This window comes from Sphaeramia orbicularis, chromosome 20 (assembly GCF_902148855.1).
Source record: "Sphaeramia orbicularis chromosome 20, fSphaOr1.1, whole genome shotgun sequence".
NCBI lineage: Eukaryota > Metazoa > Chordata > Actinopteri > Kurtiformes > Apogonidae > Sphaeramia > Sphaeramia orbicularis.
Window position 1 is genome coordinate 40371657 of NC_043976.1, and position 24029 is coordinate 40395685.

The 24029-nt window shown below is 33.7% G+C and overlaps 1 protein-coding gene across 1 annotated transcript in view; it reads left to right on the forward strand.

The window, feature by feature from the left end:
* cngb3.1 (cyclic nucleotide gated channel subunit beta 3, tandem duplicate 1) overlaps positions 1–24029 on the forward strand; it is a 224934-nt gene that overhangs the window by 13514 nt on the left and 187391 nt on the right. The window contains exons 12-13 of the mRNA XM_030123413.1: positions 1556–1715; positions 2292–2389. Of these exons, the coding sequence (XP_029979273.1) occupies positions 1556–1715; positions 2292–2389 (258 nt within the window). The remainder of the gene's footprint in view (positions 1–1555; positions 1716–2291; positions 2390–24029) is intronic.

Below are 24029 nucleotides of genomic sequence, written 5' to 3' on the forward strand. Positions count from 1 at the left end.
TGGATTTACTGCCTCCGTCCAGAATAATATACATTATATAGACTAAATGTCATCTGAAATTACCCTTTATGTGCAACATAGTATAGCAAACTATTACAGGATCAAAAACAAATTAATTTTAGCAAAAAAATGTCTCTGTGTTGAATGTCTGGGGTCGCCAGAAATTTGTGATGTTCAAATAGGGTCAGGAGATAAAAAAGGTTGGAACCACTGGTGTAGTAACAATAGTTTGGAGCAGGAAAAAGGCGATAAATCTGCTGATGTGGAGTCCTGACAGTCACAGTCACTCTTAACTATTAGACGTTGGATGTTAGTTCCACCTTCTACTGCAGGGCTGTCAAACTCATTTTAGTTCAGGGGCCATATTCAGCTAAATTTAATCTGCAGTGGGCCGGACCAGAAAAATAACATAATAACCAATAAATAATGACAACTCCAAATTTTTGTCTATGTTTTAGTGTAAAAAAAAAAACAACAACTTTCAATTATGAAAATACTTACTTTTATAAACTATCAAAAAAAAAAAAAAAAACACCTGAAAAAACTGAAATTTAAATTAAAAAAAAAACGTAAGAAAATTTAGTGCAATTTTAACAATATTATTCCTCAACTTCTCATTTCTACATGTGCATTATGGATCAGATCTACAAAGACACTAAACACTGAGGAGAAGGCAGAAAAGAGTTAAAATTGTGCTTAATTTTCTTCAGACATTTCAGGTTGTTCATATTTGTTCAGGTTATTCACATTTTAGTGTTACAGGATAGTTTGTAAATGTAAATATTTTCATAATTTAATGTTATTTTTGCACTAAAACAAAGAAAAGAAATTTGTCAGTTCTAGATTTTTTTGCTTAATTCAAGATTTTTTTTTTTACTTAAAATTGAAGATTTTTTTTTTTTTTTTGGCTTAACTGAAGTTTTTTTTTTTTTTTTTTTTTGCTTAATTGAAGATTTTTTTTTTTACTTAATTGGAGATTTTTTTTTTTTGTCTTAATTCAAGATTTTTTGCTAAATTTGAGATTTTTTTTTTACTTAATTGGAGATTTTTTTTTGTCTTAATTCAAGATTTTTTGCTAAATTTGAGTTTTTTGGCTTAATTGAAGATTTATTTTACTTAATTGAAGATTTTTTTAGGCTTAATTCAAGATTTTTTTTGCTAAATTTGAGATTCTTTTTGGGCTTAATTGAAGATTTTTTTTTACTTAACTGAAGATTTTTTTTTTTTTTACTTAATGAAGATTTTTTTTTTTTTTTTTTTTGGCTTAATTCAAGATTTTTTGCTAAATTTGAGGGAGGTTTTTGGCTTAATTAAAGATTTTTTTTACTTGACTGAAGATTTTTTTTTTTTGGCCAAATTCAAGATTTTTTCCTTAATTCAAGCTACATTTTTTTTTACTTAATTCAGTTCAAGACTGTGGAATTTTTGCACATGGCAAAAACATCCCAGGGGCCGAACTGGACCCTTTGGCGGGCCACATTTGGCCCCCGGCCCACATGTTCGACACCCCTGCTCTACTGCATACTCTGACCACCTTTCCCTTCTTTTTTTCCAGATGAGAGACGTCATAGGGGCCGCCACAGCTGCTCAGACATATTTCCGGGCGTCGATGGACGGCTGTGTGGATTACATGAACACATATACGATCCCCAAGTACGTCCAGAACAGAGTACGGACCTGGTACAACTACACCTGGGCTGCTCAGGGCATGCTGGGTAAGTCTGAGCACAGCAACAACACAACCACAACCGCAAAACGATGACGACATATACAGGTTTGTCAGAGTTAAAAAAGTGGAGGTTTTATGTCCAGATGTGGTTCTATCTTTTTTTTTTTGGGGGGGGGGGGCACTTAAACAAAACCAGAAGCAGCTTGAGTCCTTGTTTCAGTTTCAGTTCAGTTTATTCAGGACAGAAAATGGCTAAAAAGGAACACTGGGAGGTGGACGTCCCAAAAAGCTATTCAGAGGTTTTGAGTAAGAGCCAAGACGCTACGTAAAATATACAGTTAATACAGTTTGAAGATACTAACAGCAGGGTGGTGCAGTGGTTAGTACTGTCACCTCACACCAAGAAGGTCCTGGGTTCAATTCCAGCTAAATTGCTCATTGGTGTGAATGTGAGAGTGACTGGTTGTTCATCTCTGTGGTTCAGCCCTGCAGTGAACTGGTCACATGTCCAGGGTACAGTCCCAACACCTCCACCCTGAATGATTATTAATGGCTTTTTCATCTCGGAATCCTCCTGCCATTCCACATTCTTCTGCTTCTTTCCTCATCCTTCTCCCTGCAGATGAATCCGAGCTGCTGGATAAGATGCCTCTGGTCATGAGAACTGCCATCGCTGTTGACATCAACTTGGTGACGTTTGAGAAGATCGCACTGTTTCAGGTGATTCCGTTCATTCCCACTGTGTTAAAAGAAACACTGGTCTACAAGGAAAATGCTTCCAGAATAAAAGTAATGAAATTTTACCACATGAGAGTCACTGATAAAGAAAAATCAGGTCAAAAATGCTGGCTGGCTGAACTTTCCAAGATACAGCCTCGGGTCAAAATGTGAAATTCAAGAATTAACGAGAGAATGGGTTTGACTCAAAAGGAATATTTGTCTCAGAGCTACAAGATCTACTTCAAAACACTGTCTGCACATTAGAATACATTCACTTTACAGGTTCTATTTAGTGGAAGATTTATAAAACTATTATATAAATGTACATAAACTAATATACATGTGTAATAACACTATCATATACCTTGAAAACATCAGCAAACCGGCACTTTTGTCATTTATTTTCCAATTAATCTTATTCAAATATATAACATTTAGCACATTTAATGTCTGAAGGAAATCATTTCTAAAAAATTGTAGACCAGTGAAATTGAAGTTTATAGACTTGAAGCTGCGGAAGAATTTCGTCACCAATTTTTTTTCATCAGATCTGTCAAACCTCAGTCGTATCCTCTGAATCATGAATCTGTCCGTCTTTCTGCGATTACTCAGCTGAACCTCTTGCATCACGGTGAACAAAGTGTACTCCAACATAAACAAACCATGTGTTTACAAACAGAGCTGGGAGGGAACTCGGGCATCTTCGGAATTTTGTCGCAACGTGCATTGTGGGAAGCGAAGGTTTGCATAGCCGCCCAGCAGCAGCAGCGGCAGTGCAACCATATGATATTATACTGAACAAAAATATAAACGCACCACTTTTGTTTTTGCTCCCATTTTTCATGAGCTGAATTCAAACATCTAAAACTTTTTCTGCGTACACACAAGGTTTATTTCTCTCAAATATTGTTCACAAATCTGTCTAAATTTGTGTTAGTGAACACTTCTTCTTTGCTGAGATAATCCATCCACCTCACAGGTGTGGCATATCAAGATGCTGATTAGACAGCAGGAGTTTTGCACAGGTGTGCCTTAGGCTGGCCACAATAAAAGGCCACTCTAAAATGTGCAGTTTTATCACACAGCACAATACCACAGATGTCACAAGTTTTGAGGGAATATGCAGTTGCCATGCTGACTTCAGGAATCTCCACCAGAGCTTTTGCCTGTGAATTGAATGTTCATTTCTCTACCATAAGCCATCTCCAAAGCTGTTTCAGAGAATTCATGAAGACTGTGCGAGGAAAATGGTGGTCACACCAAATACTGACTGGTTTTCTGACCCCCCTGGACCACCCAATACAGTAAAAGTGCACATTTTAGAGTGGCCTTTTATTGTGGCCAGCCTAAGTCACACCTGTGCAATAATCCTGCTGTCTAATCAGCATCTTGATCTGCCACACCTGTGAGGTGGATGGATTATCTCAGCAAAGGACAAAGGAGAAGTGCTCACTAACACAGATTTAGACAAATTTATGAACAATATTTGAGAGAAATAGGCCTTTTGTGTACATAGAAAAAGTTTTAGATCTTTGCGTTCAGCTCATGAAAAATGGGAGCAAAAACAAAAGTCGTGCGTTTATATTTTTGTTCAGTGTATATACCACGTAGGGGAAACGTGGCATATAGCTGCAACAAACGCAACGCAGAAACAGCAGGCGCTCCACTTCCCACAATGGATGTCGCGAAAACTTTCCGAAGATGCCTGAGTTACCTCCTGGCTCTGTTTGTAAACACATGGTTTGTTTATGGTGGAGTACACTTCGAAATTGTTCACAGTGAGGGAAGAGATTCAGGCGAGTAATGACAGAAAGACTGACAGAGTCATGATTCAGAGGAAATGACGGAGGTTTGACAGATGGGATGAAAAACTGCTGATGAAAGTCTCCCGCACCTTTAAAGAAACAAGAAATGGCAGGATACGTTTCAGAAGCAGTTTACACTGGTTCAGAGGCAGTGAGTTTATCTCCTCTAAGTGTTTTTCTGTTGTATGTTGTTATTCTACACTTGAACCAGCAGGGGTCAGTCTGGTTCCACAACACACTGAGGACCAGAACCACCAGAGAATCCACACAATGCATCCAGTTTAACTGTCGCTAACCCTAGTCCTACTCTAACCCTAACCCTAGTCCTAACCCTACTCTAACCCTAACCCTACTCTAGCCCTACTCTAACCCTAAAACTAACCCTAGCCCTACTCTAACTCTAACCCTACTCTAACCCTAACCCTATTCTTAACCCTAACTCTACTCTAACCCTAGCCCTACTCTAACCCTGACCTAACCCTACTCTTAACCCTAACCCCTAACTCTAACCCTAACCCCTAACCCCCTAACCCTCAGTGCATGGTATTTGACGTGGCATGAACATACATATGGAAAACTTATAATGTGTTCAGTTAACATGCCAATTAAAAGTGACGTGTATATTTACGCGATTTCATGGTATCATGTTGTACGTGTTGACCCTTTAACCAACATCCAGAGACTTATTTGTCTTCCTGAATATATTCGACTTCTCTTCCAGGGATGCGACCGGCAGATGTTGGTGGATATGTTACTGCGGCTCAAATCCATTATCTACCTCCCTGGAGACTTTGTTGTCAAGAAAGTCAGTATGCCTTTAACTACAGCTGGAATCATGTGAAAATGTAATAAATACAAATGAGTCTCTCCTCTGCAGGGCGACATCGGTAAAGAAATGTACATCATTAAAAGTGGAGCAGTGCAGGTTGTCGGAGGACCTGATAATAGTATCATATTTGTCACCCTGAAGGCCGGTTGTGTATTTGGAGAAATCAGGTACAGTTTTTCTACTACAGACTCTTATCTCCTAGGGCTGTTAGTGGACACTGTGGACATGTTTTATCGTTCACCACAGTTTACTACAATCTGCCAAAGATGGAGGGAACAGACGCACCGCTAACGTCAAAGCTCACGGCTTCGCTAACCTCTTTGTCCTGGAGAAGAAAGACCTGTTTGACATCCTGGTCCATTACCCGGAGTCTCAGAAGGTCTTGGCCAGGAAGGGAAGGTGAGAACATTTGGATCTGTGCTGTCCAACTGGAGTTTGACAATTAAACACAATCACAGAGTCTAAGCCATATTCATGTAAAACTGAGAAGAACAGCAAAACTACTTGAGGTCTGACAGACCTAATGTTTGCATTTGGTCCACAGTTAACTTCTTTAGCATGTTTTCTTTAAAAGTCATGTTATGCATCGTAGGTTTTCCAGTTGTTTATACATGAGGTACTAATAATGGCCAAAAATTACATGAAATTATGTTTTTATTGAAAAAAGTGTTTTCAAAAAGCTTGGTGAAAATCTGGACCTGTCTAGTGTTTCTAAAATGTTGAAGTAATGTTCTAACGCCTCAGTAAACTATCTGTGGAGATCAAACATGACCTTTACATATCAAATCTTAATGCTATAATGTGTGTGAAGAAAGTGGACATTTTGGACATGCTTCCAGATCAGTTGTTAAAAAATTTAGATTTTCAGATGGTCACAAACATGCTCCACAAAGGAATTTTTCAGATTACATTAAGGGTTCATTTAAAAAGTTTTTAAGGCAGTGAGTGATTATGTCAAAAATGATTTTTTTTTATCATGACTTCCAAAAATGATCTTTTCAGACATGATTTCAAATATGTTTAAATTTTAATTTGAGATGTTCCTAACATCATGATAAACACTCACTGAAGGGTTTCAAGTTGATTTAAAACATTTTTCAGGTGGTCACCAACATGCTCCAAATATGAATTTTTCGTAAAGCTATAGTATGACTTCTGAAAATGACTTTTTCGGACATGATTTCAAACATGTTTAAATTTTGATTTGGGATGTTCCTAACATCATAATAAAAACTCCCTGAAGGGTTTCAAGTTGATTTAAAACATTTTTCAGGTGGTCACCAACATACTCCAAAAATGAATTTTTTGTAAGGCTATAGCATGACCTCCGAAAATGACTTTTTCGGACATGATTTCAAACATTTCTAAACATTGATTTAGGATGTTCCTAACATCATTATAACCACTCCCTGAAGGGTTTCAAGTTAATTTTAAAACATTTTTCATGAAGTCACCAACATGCTCCAAAAATGAATTTTTCATAAGGCTATAGTATGACTTCCGAAAATGACTTTTTCGGATATGATTTCAAATATGTTTAAATTTGAATTTGGGATGTTCCTAACATCATAATAAAAACTCCCTGAAGGGTTTCAGGTTGATTTAAAACATTTTTCAGGTGCTCACCAACATGCTCCAAAATGAATTTTTCGTAAGGCTATAGTATGTCTTCCGAAAATGACTTTTTCGGACATGATTTTAAATATGTTTCAATTTTGATTTGGGATGTTCCTAACATCATAATAACACTCCCTGGAGGGTTTCAAGTTGATTTAAAAAAATTTTCATTAGGTCATCAACATGCTCCAAAATGAAATTTTTGTAAGGCTACAGTATGACTTCCGAAAATGGCTTTGTCGGACATGATTTCAAACATGTCTAAACATTGATTTAGGATGTTCCTAACATCATAATAAACTCCCTGAAGTGTTTCAGGTTCATTTAAAACATTTTTCAGGTGGTCACCAACATGCTCCAAAAATGAATTTTTCGTAAGGCTATAGCATGACTTCCGAAAATGACTTTTTCGGACATGATTTTAAATATGTTTAAATTTGAATTTGGGATGTTCCTAACATCATAATAAACACTCCCTGAAGGGTTTCAAGTTGATTTAAAACATTTTTCATGAGGTCACCAACATGCTCCAAAAATTAAATTTTTGTAAGGCTACAGTATGACTTCTGAAAATGACTTTTTCGAATATGATTTCAAACATGTTTCAATTTTGATTTGGGATGTTCCTAACATCATAATAAACACTCCCTGAAGGGTTTCAAGTTGATTTAAAACATTTTTCATGAGGTCACCAACATCGCCAAAAATGAATTTTTGTAAGGCTATAGTATGACTTCTGAAAATGACTTTTTCGGATATGATTTCAAACATGTTTCAATTTTTATTTGGGTTCCTAACATCATAATAAACACTCCCTGGAGGGTTTCAAGTTGATTTAAAAAAATTTTCATTAGGTCATCAACATGCTCCAAAATGAAATTTTTGTAAGGCTACAGTAGACTTCCGAAAATGGCTTTGTCGGACATGATTTCAAACATGTCTAAACATTGATTTAGGATGTTCCTAACATCATAATAAACACTCCCCTGAAGGGTTTCACGTTGATTTAAAACATTTTTCAGGTGGTCACCAACATGCTCCAAAAATGAATTTTTCGTAAGGCTATAGCATGACTTCCGAAAATGACTTTTTCGGACATGATTTTAAATATGTTTAAATTTGAATTTGGATGTTCCTAACATCATAATAAACACTCCCTGAAGGGTTTCAAGTTGATTTAAAACATTTTTCATGAGGTCACCAACATCGCCAAAAATGAATTTTGTAGGCTATAGTATGACTTCTGAAAATGACTTTTTCGGATATGATTTCAAACATGTTTCAATTTGATTTGGGAGGTTCCTAACATCATAATAACACTCCCTGAAGGGTTTCAGTTGATTTAAAACATTTTCAGGTGGTAACCAACATGACTCCAAAAATGAATTTTTCGTAAGGCTATAGTATGACTTCAGAAATGACTTTTTCGGACATTATTTAAAAAATTACAAAACTGTGATTTAGGATGTTCCTACATCATAATAAACACTCCCTGAAGGGTTTCAAGTTGATTTAAACATTTTCAGGTCGTCACAACATCTCAAAAATGAATTTTTTGTAAGGCATAGTATGGTCTTCCGAAAATGACTTTTTCGGACATGATTTCAAACATGTTTAAATTTTGATTGGGATGTTCCTAACATCATAATAAACACTCCCTGAAGGGTTTCAAGTTGATTAAAAACCTTATCATGAGGTCACCAACATGCTCCAAAAATGAAATTTTTGTAAGGCTACAGTATGACTTCCGAAAATGACTTTTTCGGATATGATTTCAAATGTTTAAATTTGGGATTTTCCTAACATCATGATAAACACTCCCTGAAGGGTTTCAAGTTGATTTAAAACATTTTTCAGGTGGTCACCAACATGCTCCAAAAATGAATTTTTCGTAAGGCTATAGCATGACTTCCGAAAATGACTTTTTCGGACATGATTTCAAACATGTCTAAATTTTGATTTTGGATGTTCCTAACATCATAATAAACACTCCCTGGAGGGTTTCAAGTTGATTTAAAAAAATTTTCATTAGGTCATCAACATGCTCCAAAAATGAAATTTTTGTAAGGCTACAGTATGACTTCCGAAAATGGCTTTGTCGGACATGATTTCAAACATGTCTAAACATTGATTTAGGATGTTCCTAACATCATAATAAACACTCCCTGAAGGGTTTCACGTTGATTTAAAACATTTTTCAGGTGGTCACCAACATCTCCAAAAATTAATTTTTCGTAAGGCTATAGTATGTCTTCCGAAAATGACTTTTTCGGACATGATTTAAACATGTCTAAACATTGATTTAGGATTTTCCTACGATCATAATAAACACTCCCTGAAGTGTTTCTGGTTCATTTCAAACATTTTTCAGGTGGTCACCAACATGCTCCAAAAATGAATTTTTCGTAAGGCTATAGCATGACTTCCGAAAATGACTTTTTCGGACATGATTTCTAACATGTCCAAATTTTGATTTTGGATGTTCCTGAGATCATAATAAACACTCCCTGGAGTGTTTCAAGTTGATTTAAAAAAATTTTCATTAGGTCATCAACATGCTCCAAAAATGAAATTTTGTAAGGCTACAGTATGACTTCCGAAAATGGCTTTGTCGGACATGATTTCAAACATGTCTAAACATTGATTTAGGATGTTCCTAACATCATAATAAACACTCCCTGAAGGGTTTCACGTTGATTTAAAACATTTTTCATGAGGTCACCAACATCGCCAAAAATGAATTTTTTGTAAGGCTATAGTATGACTTCCGAAAATGACTTTTTCGGACTTGATTTCAAACATGTTTAAATTTGATTTGGGATGTTCCTAACATCATAATAAACACTCCCTGAAGTGTTTCAGGTATATTAAAAGCATTTTTCAGGTGGTCACCAACATGCTCCAAAAATGAATTTTTCGTAAGGCTATAGAATGACTTCCGAAAATGACATTTTCGGACATGATTTTAAATATGTTTAAATTTGAATTTGGGATGTTCCTAACCATAATAAACACTCCCTGAAGGGTTTCAAGTTGATTTAAAACATTTTCATGAGGTCACCAACATCGCCAAAAATGAATTTTTCGTAAGGCTTAGTATGACTTCCGAAAAATGACTTTTTCGGATATGATTTCACTAATGTTTAAATTTTGATTTGGGATGTTCCCTAACATCATTAATAAACACTCCCTGAAGGGTTTCAAGTTGATTAAAACAATTTTTCAGGTGGTCACCAACATACTCCAAAAATGAATATTTTGTAAGGCTATAGTATGACTTCCGAAAAGACTTTTTCGGAATGATTTCAAATATGTTTAAATTTTTATTTGGATTTCCTAACATCATAATAAACACTCCCTGGAAGGTTCAAGTTGATTTAACACATTTTTCATGAGGTCACCAACATGCTCCAAAATGAAATTTTGTAAGGCTCCAGTATGACTTCCGAAAGGACTTTTTCGGATATGATTTCAAATATGTTTAAATTGATTTTGGATTTTCCTAAATCATAATAAACCACTCCCTGAAGGGTTCACGTTGATTTAAAACATTTTTCATGAGGTCACCAACATGCTCCAAAAATTAAATTTTTGTAAGGCTACAGTATGACTTCTGAAAATGACTTTTTCGAATATGATTTCAAACATGTTTCAATTTTGATTTGGGATGTTCCTAACATCATAATAAACACTCCTGGAGGGTTTCAAGTTGATTTAAAAAAAATTTCATTAGGTCATCAACATGCTCCAAAATGAAATTTTGTAAGGCTACAGTATGACTTCCGAAAATGGCTTTGTCGGACGATTTCAAACATGTCTAAACATTGATTTAGGATGTTCCTAACATCATAATAAACACTCCCTGAAGGGTTTCACGTTGATTTAAAACATTTTTCAGGTGGTCACCAACATGCTCCAAAAATGAATTTTTTCGTAAGGCTATAGCATGACTTCCGAAAATGACTTTTTCGGACATGATTTAAATATGTTTAAATTTGAATTTGGGATGTTCCTAACTCATAATAAACACTCCCTGAAGGGTTTCAAGTGATTTAAAAACATTTTCATGAGGTCACCAACATCGCCAAAAATGAATTTTTTGTAAGGCTATAGTATGACTTCTGAAAATGACTTTTCGGATATGATTTCAAACATGTTTCAATTTTGATTTGGGATGTTCCTAACATCATAATAAACACTCCCTGAAGGGTTTCAAGTTGATTTAAAACATTTTTCAGGTGGTAACCAACATGCTCCAAAAATGAATTTTTCGTAAGGCTATAGTATGACTTCAGAAAATGACTTTTTCGGACATTATTTAAAAAATTACAAAACTGTGATTTAGGATGTTCCTAACATCATAATAAACACTCCCTGAAGGGTTTTCAAGTTGATTTAAAACATTTTTCAGGTCGTCACCAACATCTCAAAAATGAATTTTTTGTAAGGCTATAGTATGTCTTCCGAAAATGACTTTTTCGGACATGATTTCAAACATGTTTAAATTTGATTTGGGATGTTCCTAACATCATAATAAACACTCCCTGAAGGGTTTCAAGTTGATTAAAAACCTTTATCATGAGGTCACCAACATGCTCCAAAAATGAATTTTTGTAAGGCTACAGTATGACTTCCGAAAATGACTTTTTCGGATATGATTTCAAATATGTTTAAATTTGGGATTTTCCTAACATCATGATAAACACTCCCTGAAGGGTTTCAAGTTGATTTAAAACATTTTCAGGTGGTCACCAACATGCTCCAAAAATGAATTTTCGTAAGGCTACAGTATGACTTCCGAAAATGACTTTTTCGGACATGATTTCAACATGTTTAAATTTTGATTTGGGATGTTCCAACATCATAATAACACTCCCTGGAGGGTTTCAAGTTGATTTAAAAAAATTTTCATTAGTCATCAACATGCTCCAAAATGAAATTTTTGTAAGGCTACAGTATGACTTCCGAAAATGGCTTTGTCGGACATGATTTCAAACATGTCTAAACATGATTTAGGATGTTCCTAACATCATAATAAAACTCCCTGAAGGGTTTCACGTTGATTTAAAACATTTTTCAGGTGGTCACCAACATCTCCAAAATTAATTTTCGTAAGGCTATAGTATGTCTTCCAAAAATGACTTTTTCGGACATGATTTAAAACATGTCTAAACATTGATTTAGGATTTTCCTAACATCATAATAAACACTCCCTGAAGGGTTTCAAGTTGATTTAAAACATTTTCAGGTGGTCAACAACATGGCTCCAAAATGAATTTTTCGTAAGGCTATAGTATGACTTCCGAAAATGACTTTTTCGGATATGATTTTAAATATGTTTAATTTGAATTTGGGATATTCCTAACATCATAATAAACACTCCTGAAGGGTTTCAATTTGATTTAAAATATTTTCATGAGGTCACCAACATGCTCCAAAAATGAAATTTTTGTAAGGCTACAGTATGACTTCCGAAAATGACTTTTTCGGATATGATTTCAAATATGTTAAATTTGAATTTGGGATTTTCCTAACATCATATAAACACTCCCTGAAGGGTTCAAGTTGATTTAAAACATTTTTCAGGTGGTCACCAACATACTCCAAAAATGAATTTTTCGTAAGGCTATAGTATGACTTCCGAAAATGACTTTTTCTGACATTATTTTAAAAATTACAAAACTGTGATTTAGGATCCTAACATCATAATAAACACTCCTGAAGGGTTTCAAGTTGATTTAAAACATTTTTCAGGTGGTCACCAACATACTCCAAAAATGAATTTTTTTGTAAGGCTATAGTATGACTTCCGAAAATGACTTTTTCGGAATGATTTCAAACATGTTTAAATTTTGATTTGGGATGTTCCTAACATCATAATAAACACTCCCTGAAGGGTTTCAAGTTGATTAAAAATTTTCATGAGGTCACCAGCATGCTCCAAAAATGAAATTTTTGTAACGCTACAGTATGACTTCGAAAATGACTTTTTCGGATATGATTTCAATATGTTTAAATTTGTATTTTGGATCTTCCTACATCATAATAAACACTCCCTGAAGGGTTTCAATTTGATTTCAAACATTTTCTCAGGTGGTCACCAACCTGCCTCCAAAATGAATTTTTCGTAAGGCTATAGTATGACTTCCGAAAATGACTTTTTCGGATATGATTTCAAACATGTTTAAATTTGAATTGGGATGTTCCTAACATCATAATAAACACGTCCCTGAAGGGTTTCAAGTTGATTTAAAAAACATTTTTCATGAGGTCACCAACATGCTCCAAAAAATGAATTTTTGTAAGGCTAGGTATGACTTCCGAAAAGGACTTTTTCGGACTATGATTTCAACTATTTTAAATTTGAATTGGGATGTCCTAACATCATAATAACCACTCCCTGAAGGGTTTCAAGTGATTTAAAACATTTTTCAGGTGGTCACCAACATGCTCCAAAAATGAATTTTTCGTAAGGCTTTAGTATGACTCCGAAAATGACTTTTTCGGACATTATGATTAAAAATATTTACAAAACCTGTGATTTAGGATGTTCCTAACATCATAATAAACACTCCCTGAAGGGTTTCAAGTTGATTTAAAACATTTTTCAGGTGGTCACCAACATGCTCCAAAAATGAATTTTTTCGTAAGGCTTAGTATGATTCGGAAATGACTTTTTCGGACATTATTTAAAAATTAACAAACTGGATTTAGGATGTTCCTAACATGCATAATAAACACTCCCTGAAGGTGTTTCAAGTTGATTTAAAACTTTTTCAGGTGGTCACCAACATGCTCCAAAAAATGAATTTGTCGTAAGGCTATAGTAGGACTTCCGAAAATGACTTTTTCGGACATGATTTAAAATATGTTTAAATTTGATTTTGGATGTTCCTACATCATAATAACACTCCCTGAAGGGTTTCAAGTTGATTTAAAACATTTTTTCAGGTGGGTCACCACATAATCCAAAATGAATTTGTGTACGGCTATAGTATGACTTCCGAAAATGACTTTTTCGGATATGATTTCAATATGTTTAAATTTGTGATTTGGATTTTCCTAACATCATATAAACACTCCCTGAAGGGTTTCAAGTTGATTTAAAACATTTTTCAGGTGGTCACCAACATACTCCAAAAATGAATTTTTCGTAAGGCTATAGTATGACTTCCGAAAATGACTTTTTCGGACATTATTTTAAAAATGTTTTAAACTTTGATTTAGGGATGTTCCTAACATCATAATAAACACTCCCTGAAGGGTTTCAAGTTGATTTAAAACATTTTTCAGGTGGTCACCAACATACTCCAAAATGAATTTTTCGTAAGGCTATAGTATGACTTCCGAAAATGACTTTTTCGGACATGATTTCAAACTATGTTTAATTTTGAATTTGGGATGTTCCTAACATCATAATAAACACTCCCTGAAGGGTTTCAAGTTGATTAAAAACATTTTTCATGAGTGTCACCAACATACCTCCAAAATGAATTTTTTGTAAGGCTATAGTATGAATTCGAAAATGACTTTTTCGGATATGATTTCAAATATGTTTAAATTTGAATTTGGGATGTTTCCTAACATCATAATAAACACTCCCTGAAGGGTTTCAAGTTGATTTAAAACATTTTTCAGGTGGTCACCAACATACTCCAAAAATGAATTTTTCGTAAGGCTATAGTTATGACTTCCGAAAATGACTTTTTCGGACATGATTTCAAACATGTTTAAATTTGAATTTGGGATGTTCCTAACATAATAAACACTCCCTGAAGGGTTTCAAGTTGATTTAAAACATTTTCAGGTGGTCACCAACATGCTCCAAAATGAATTTTTCGTAAGGCTTTAGTATGACTTCCGAAAATGACTTTTTCTGACATTATTTTAAAAATTACAAAACTGTGATTTAGGACGTCCTAACATCATGATAAAGACTCCCTGAAGGGTTTCAATTTGATTTCAAACATTTTTCAGGTGGTCACCAACATCCTCCAAAAATGAAATTTTGTAAGGCTATAGTATGTCTTCCGAAAATGGCTTTTTCGGACATGATTTCAAACATGTTAATTTTTGATTTGGGATGTTCCTAACATCATAATAAACACTCCTGAAGGGTTTCAAGTTGATTTAAAACATTTTTCATGAGGTCACCAACATCGCCAAAAATGAATTTTTTGTAAGGCTATAGTATGACTTCCGAAAATGACTTTTTCGGACTTGATTTCAAACATGTTTAAATTTTGATTTGGATGTTCCTAACATCATAATAAACACTCCCGAAGGGTTTCAAGTTGATTTAAAACATTTTTCAGGGGTCACCAACATGCTCCAAAATGAATTTTTCGTAAGGCTTAGTATGACTTCCGAAAATGACTTTTTCTGACATTATTTAAAAAATTACAAAACTGTGATTAGGATGTTCCAAAAATCATAATAAACACTCCCTGGGGTTTCAAGTTCATTTCAAACATTTTTCAGGTGTTCAAAAACATGCTCCAAAAATGAATTTTTCGTAAGGCTATAGCATGACTTCCGAAAATGACCTTTTCGGACATGATTTAAATATGTTTGAATTTGAATTTGGGGTGTTCCTACATCATAATAAACCACTCCCTGAAGGGTTTCAAGTTGATTTAAAACATTTTTCAGGTGGTCACCAACATACTCCAAAAATGAATTTTTCGTAAGGCTTTAGTATGACTTCCGAAAATGACTTTTCGGACATTTTTAAAATTACAAACGTGATTTAGGATGTTCCTAACATCATAATAACACTCCTGAAGGGTTTCAAGTTGATTTAAAATTTTCAGGTGGTCACCAACATGCTCCAAAATGAATTTTTCGTAAGGCTATAGTATGTCTTCCGAAAATGGCTTTTTCGGACATGATTTCAAAACCATGTTTAATTTTTGATTTTGGGATGTTCCTAACATCATAATAACACTCCCTGAAGGGTTTCAAGTTGATTTAAAACATTTTCAGGTGGTCACCAACATGCTCCAAAAATGAATTTTTTTGTAAGGCTATAGTATGACTTCTGAAAATGACTTTTTCGGACATGATTTAAAATATGTTTGAATTTGTATTTGGATCTTCCTAACATCATAATAAACACTCCCTGAAGGGTTTCAAGTTGATTTAAAACATTTTTCAGGTGGTCACCAACATACTCCAAAAATGAATTTTTCGTAAGGCTTTAGTATGACTTCCGAAAATGACTTTTTCGGACATTATTTTAAAATTACAAAACTGTGATTTAGGATGTTCCTAACATCATAATAAACACTCCCTGAAGGGTTTCAAGTTGATTAAACATTTTTCAGGTGGTCACCAACATGCTCCAAAATGAATTTTCGTAAGGCTATAGTATGTCTTCGAAAATGGCTTTTTCGACATGATTTCAAACATGTTTAATTTTGATTGGATGTTCCTAACATCATAATAAACCTCCTGAAGGGTTTCAAGTTGATTTAAAACATTTTTCAGGTGGTCACCAACATACTCCAAAAAGAATTTTTTGTAAGGCTATAGTATGACTTCTGAAAATGACTTTTTCGGATATGATTTCAAATATGTTTAAATTTTGATTTGGGATATTCCTAACATCATAATAAACACTCCTGAAGGGTTTCAAGTTGATTAAAAAACATTTTCATGAGGTCACCAGCATGCTCCAAAAATGAAATTTTTGTAACGCTACAGTATGACTTCCGAAAATGACTTTTTCGGATATGATTTCAAATATGTTTAAATTTGTATTTGGATCTTCCTAACATCATAATAAACACTCCCTGAAGGGTTTCAAGTTGATTTAAAATATTTTCAGGTGGTCACCAACATACTCCAAAAATGAATTTTTCGTAAGGCTTTAGTATGACTTCCGAAAATGAGTTTTCGGACATTATTTTAAAAATTACAAAACTGTGATTTAGGATGTTCCTAACATCATGATAAACACTCCCTGAAGGGTTTCAATTTGATTTAAAACATTTTTCAGGTGGTCACCAACATACTCCAAAAATGAAATTTTCGTAAGGCTTAGTATGTCTTCCGAAAATGGCTTTTTCGGACATGATTTCAAACATGTTTAATTTTTATTTAGGATGTTCCTAACATCAAATAAACACTCCTGAAGGGTTTCAAGTTGATTTAAAACATTTTTCATGAGGTCACCAACATCGCCAAAAATGAATTTTTTGTAAGGCTATAGTACTTCCGAAAATGGCTTTTTCGGACTTGATTTCAAACATGTTTAAATTTTGATTTGGGATGTTCCTAACATCATAATAAACACTCCCTGAAGGGTTTCAAGTTGATTTAAAACATTTTTCAGGTGGTCACCAACATACTCCAAAAATGAATTTTTTGTAAGGCTATAGTATGACTTCCGAAATGACTTTTTTGGATATGATTTCAAATATGTTTAAATTTGAATTGGGATGTTCCAACATCATAAAAACTCCCTGAAGTGTTTCTGGTTCATTTCAAAAAATTTTCAGGTGGTCACCAACATACTCCAAAAAATGAATTTTTCGTAAGGCTATAGCATGACTTCCGAAAATGACTTTTTCGGACATAATTTCCAACATGTCTAAATTTGGATTTAGGATGTTCCTAAATCATAATAACCACTCCCTGACGGGTTTCAAGTTGATTAAAACTTTTTCAGGTGCTCACCAACATGCTCCAAAAATGAATTTTTTGTAAGGCTATAGTATGACTTCTGAAAATGACTTTTTCGGTATGATTTCAAACATGTTTAAATTTTGATTTGGGATGTTCCTAACATCATAATAACCTCCTGAAGGGTTTCAAGTTGATTTAAAACATTTTTCAGGTGGTAACCAACATGCTCCAAAAGAATTTTCGTAAGGCTATAGTATGACTTCAGAAAATGACTTTTTCGGACATTATTTTAAAAATTACAAAACTGTGATTTAGGATGTTCCTAACATCATAATAAACACTCCCTGAAGGGTTTCAAGTTGATTTAAACATTTTTCAGGTCGTCACCAACATCTCAAAAAATGAATTTTTTGTAAGGCTATATAGTATGTCTTCCGAAAATGACTTTTTCGGACATGATTTCAAAATGTTTAATTGAATTTGGATGTTCCTAACACATAATAACCACTCCCTGAAGGGTTTCAAGTTGATTTAAAACATTTTTCAGGTGCTCACCAACATGCTCCAAAAATGAATTTTTTGTAAGGCTAGTATGACTCTGAAAATGACTTTTTCGGATATGATTTCAAACATGTTTAAATTTGATTGGGATGTTCCTAACATCATAATAAACACTCCTGAAGGGTTTCAAGTTGATTAAAAACTTTATGAGGTCACCAACATGCTCCAAAAATGAATTTTTGTAAGGCTACAGTATGACTTCCGAAAATGACTTTTCGGATATGATTTCAATATGTTTAAATTTGGGATTTTCCTAACATCATGATAAACACTCCTGAAGGGTTTCAAGTTGATTTAAACATTTTTCAGGTGGTCACCAACATGCTCCAAAAATGAATTTTCGTAAGGCTACAGTATGACTTCCGAAAATGACTTTTCGGACATGATTTCAAACATGTTTAAATTTTGATTTGGGATGTTCCTAACATCATAATAAACACTCCATGGAGGGTTCAAGTTGATTTAAAAAAATTTTCATTAGGTCATCACATGCTCCAAAAATGAAATTTTGTAAGGCTACAGTATGACTTCCGAAAATGGCTTTGTCGGACATGATTTCAAACATGTCTAAACATGATTTAGGATGTTCCTAACATCATAATAAACACTCTGAGGTTTCACGTGATTTAAAACATTTTTCAGGTGGTCACCAACATCTCCAAAAATTAATTTTTCGTAAGGCTATAGTATGTCTTCGAAAATGACTTTTTCGGACATGATTTAAAACATGTCTAAACATGATTTAGGATTTTCCTAACATCATAATAACACTCCCTGAAGGGTTTCAAGTTCATTTAAAACATTTTTTAGGTGGTCACCGACATGCTCCAAAAATGAATTTTCCGTAAGGCTATAGCATGACGTCTGAAAATGACCTTTTCGGAAATGATTTTAAATATGTTTAAATTTGAATTTGGGATATTCCTAACATCAATAATAACACTCCCTGAAGGGTTTCAATTTGATTTAAAATATTTTTCATGAGGTCACCAACATGCTCCAAAAATGAAATTTTTGTAAGGCTCAGTATGACTTCCGAAAATGACTTTTCGGATATGATTCAAATTGTTTAAATTGTGTATTTTGGATCTTCCTAAATCATCATAATAACACTCCTGAAGGGTTTCAAGTTGATTTAAAACATTTTTCAGGTGGTCACCAACATACTCCAAAATGAATTTTTCGTAGGCTATAGTATGACTTCCGAAAATGACTTTTTCGGACATTATTTAAAAAATACAAAACTGTGATTTCGGACGTTCCTAACATCCTATAAACTCCTGAAGGGTTTCATTTGATTTCAAACATTTTTCAGGTGGTCACCAACATCCTCCAAAAATGAAATTTCGTAAGGCTATAGTATGTCTTCCGAAATGACTTTTCGGACATGATTTCAAACATGTTAATTTTTGATTGGGATGTTCCTAACATCATAATAACACTCCCTGAAGGGTTTTCAAGTTGATTTAAAAACATTTTCATGAGGTCACCAACATCGCCAAAATGAATTTTTGTAAGGCTAGTATGACTTCCGAAATGACTTTTTCGGACTTGATTTCAACATGTTTAAATTTTTGATTTGGGATGTTCCTAACATCATAATACACTCCCTGAAGGGTTTCAAGTTCATTTAAAACATTTTTCAGGTGGTCACCAACATGCTCCAAAAATGAATTTTCGTAAGGCTTTAGTATGACTTCCGAAAATGACTTTTCTGACATTATTTAAAAAATTACAAACTGTGATTTAGGATGTTCCTAACATCTAATAAACACTCCCTGAAGGGTTTCAAGTGATTTAAAACATTTTTCAGGTGGTCACCCAACATGCTCCAAAAATGAATTTTTTCGTAAGGCTTTAAAATGACTTTTTCGGACATTATTTAAAATTACAAAACTGTGATTTAGGATGTTCCTAACATCATAATAAACACTCCGTGAGGGATTCAAGTTGATTAAAACATTTTTCAGGTGGTCACCAACAGCTCCAACAATGAATTTTTGTAAGGCTATAGTATGACTTCCGAAAATGACTTTTTCGGACATGATTTAAAATATGTTGAATTGAATTTGGGATGTTCCTAACATCATAATAAACACTCCCTGAAGGGTTTCAAGTTGATTAAAAACTTTTCATGAGGTCACCAGCATGCTCCAAAAATGAAATTTTGTAACGCTTACAGTATGACTTCCGAAAATGACTTTTTCGGATATGATTTCAAATATGTTAAATTTGTATTTTGGATCTTCCTAACATCATCTAAACATCCCTGAAGGGTTTCAAGTTGATTTAAACATTTTCATGGTCACCAACATACTCCAAAAATGAATTTTCGTAAGGCTTAGTATGACTTCCGAAAATGACTTTTTCGGACATTATTTAAAAATTACAAACTGTGATTTAGGATGTTCCTAACATCATAATAAACACTCCCTGAAGGGTTTCAAGTTGATTTAAAACATTTTTCAGGTTGTCACCAACATGCTCCAAATGAATTTTTCGTAAGGCTCTAGTAGTCTTCCGAAAATGGCTTTTTCGGACATGATTTCAACATGTTTAATTTTTGATTTGGGGATGTTCCTAACATCATAATAAACACTCCTGAAGGGTTTCAAGTTGATTTAAAACATTTTTCAGGTGGTCACCAACATACTCCAAAAATGAATTTTTCGTAAGGCTATAGTATGACTTCCGAAAATGACTTTTTTCGGACATGATTTCAAACATGTTTAAATTGAATTTGGGATGTTCCTAACATCATAATAACACCTCCTGAAGGGTTCAGTTGATTTAAAACATTTTTCAGGTGGTCACCACTGCTCCAAAATGAATTTTTCGTAAGGCTTAGTAGACTTCCGAAAATGACTTTTTCTGACTTATTTTAAAAATTACTACAAAACTGTGATTTAGGACGTTCCTAACATCATGATAAAGACTCCCTGAAGGGTTTCAATTTGATTTCAAACATTTTCAGTGGTCACCAACATCCTCCAAAAATGAAATTTTTGTAAGGCTATAGTTGTCTTCCGAAAATGGCTTTTTCGGACATGATTTCAAACATGTTTAATTTTGATTTGGGATGTTCCTAACATCATAATAACACTCCCTGAAGGGTTTCAAGTTGATTTAAAACATTTTCATGAGGTCACCAACATCGCCAAAATGAATTTTTAAGGCTATAGTATGACTTCCGAAAATGACTTTTTCGGACTTGATTTCAAACATTTAAATTTTGATTTGGGATGTTCCTAACATCATAATAAACACTCCTGAAGGGTTTCAAGTTGATTTAAAACATTTTTCAGGTGGTCACCAACATGCTCCAAAAATGAATTTTTCGTAAGGCTTTAGTATGACTTCCGAAAATGACTTTTTTGACATTATTTAAAAAAATTACAAAACTGTGATTTAGGATGTTCCTAACATCATAATAACACTCCTGAAGGGTTTCAAGTTGATTAAAACATTTTCAGGTGGTCACCAACATGCTCCAAAAATGAATTTTTCGTAAGGCTTTAAAATGACTTTTCGGACATTATTTTAAAAATTACAAAACTGTGATTTAGGATATTCCTAACATCATAATAAACACTCCCTGAAGGATTCAAGTTGATTTAACATTTTTCAGGTGGTCACCAACATGCTCCAAAAATGAATTTTTCGTAAGGCTATAGTATGACTTCCGAAATGACTTTTCGACATGATTTAAAATATGTTTGAATTGAATTTGGGGTGTTTCCTAACATCATAATAAAACTCCCCTGAAGGGTTTCAAGTTGATTTAAACATTTTAGGTGGTCACAACATACTCCAAAAATGGAATTTTTCGTAAGGCTTTAGTATGACTTCGAAAATGACTTTTTCGGACATTATTTTAAAAATTACAAAACTGTGATTTAGGATGTTCTAACATCATAATAAACACTCCCTGAAGGGTTTCAAGTTGATTTTAAAACATTTTTTCAGGTGGTCACCAACATGCTCCAAAATGAATTTTTCGTAAGGCTATAGTATGTCTTCCGAAAATGGCTTTTTCGGACATGATTTCAAACATGTTAATTTTTGATTTGGGATGTTCCTAACATCATAATAAACACTCCCTGAAGGGTTTCAAGTTGATTAAAACATTTTCAGGTGGTACCACATGCTCCAAAAATGAATTTTTTTGTAAGGCTATAGTATGACTTCTGAAAATGACTTTTTCGGACTGATTTAAAATATGTTTGAATTTGAATTTGGGATGTTCTTAACATCATAATAAAACACTCCCTGAAGGGTTTCAAGTTGATTAAAAACATTTTTCATGAGGTCACCAGCATGCTCCAAAAATGAAATTTTTGTAACGCTTACAGTATGACTTCCGAAAATGACTTTTTCGGATAGATTTTCAATATGTTAAATTTATTTTGGATCTTCCTAATCATAATAAACACTCCCTGAAGGGTTTCAAGTTGATTTAAAACATTTTTAGGTGGTCACCAACATACTCCAAAAATGAATTTTTCGTAGCTTTAGTATGACTTCGAAAATGACTTTTTCGGACATTATTTTAAAAATTACACAAACTGTGATTTAGGATGTTCCTAACATCATAATAAACACTCCCTGAAGGGTTTCAAGTTGATTAAAACATTTTTCAGGTGGTCACCAACATGCTCAAAATGAATTTTTGTAAGGCTATGTATGTCTTCCGAAAATGGCTTTTTCGGACATGATTTCAAACATGTTTATTTTTGATTTGGGAGTTCCTAACATCATAATAACACTCCCTGAAGGGTTTCAAGTTGATTTAAACATTTTTCAGGTGGTCACCACATACTCCAAAAATGAATTTTTTGTAAGGCTATAGTATGACTTCTGAAAATGACTTTTTCGGATATGATTCAAATATGTTTAAATTTTGATTTGGGATATTCCTAACATCATAATAAAACACTCCCTGAAGGGTTTCAAGTTGATTAAAACATTTTCATGAGGTCACCAGCATGCTCCAAAAATGAATTTTGTAACGCTACAGTATGACTTCCGAAAATGACTTTTTCGGATATGATTTCAAATATGTTTAAATTTGTATTTGGATGTTCCTAACATCATAATAAACACTCCCTGAAGGGTTTCAAGTTGATTTAAAATATTTTTCAGGTGGTCACCAACATACTCCAAAAATGAAATTTTTCGTAAGGCTTAGTATGACTTCCGAAAATGAGTTTTTCGGACATTTTTTAAAAATTACAAAACTGTGATTTAGGATGTTCCTAACATCATGATAAACACTCCCTGAAGGGTTTCAATTGATTTAAAACATTTTCAGGTGGTCACCAACATACTCCAAAAATGAATTTTCGTAAGGCTATAGTATGTCTTCCGAAAATGCTTTTTCGGACATGATTTCAAACTGTTTAATTTTTATTTAGGATGTTCTAACATCTAATAAAAACTCCCTGAAGGGTTTCAAGTTGATTTAAAACATTTTTCATGAGGTCACCAACATCGCCAAAAATGAATTTTTTGTAAGGGCTATAGTATGACTTCCGAAAATGGCTTTTTCGGACTTGATTTCAAACATGTTAAATTTGATTTGGATGTTCCTAACATCATAATAAACACTCCTGAAGGGTTTCAGTTGATTTAAAACATTTTTCAGGTGGTCACCAACATACTCCAAAAATGAATTTTTTGTAAGGCTATAGTATGACTTCCGAAAATGACTTTTTGGATTGATTTCAAATATGTTTAAATTTGAATTTGGGGATGTTCCTAACATCATAATAAAACTCCTGAAGGGTTTCAAGTTGATTTAAACATTTTCAGGTGGTCACCAATGTACTCCAAAAAAGAATTTTTCGTAAGGCTACAGCATGTATTCCGAAAATGACTTTTTCTGACATAATTTCCAACATGTTAAATTGAATTTGGATGTCCTAACATCATAATAACCACTCCCTGAAGGGTTTCAAGTTGATTTAAAACATTTTTCAGGTGGTCACCAACATGCTCCAAAATGAATTTTTCGTAAGGCTATAGTATGTCTTCCGAAAATGACTTTTTCGGACATGATTTCAAACATGTTTAAATTTGAATTTGGGATGTTCCTAACATCATAATAACCACTCCTGAATGGTTTCAAGTTGATTTAAAACATTTTTCAGGTGGTCACCACAGCTCCAAAAATGAATTTTTTGTAAGGCTATAGTAGACT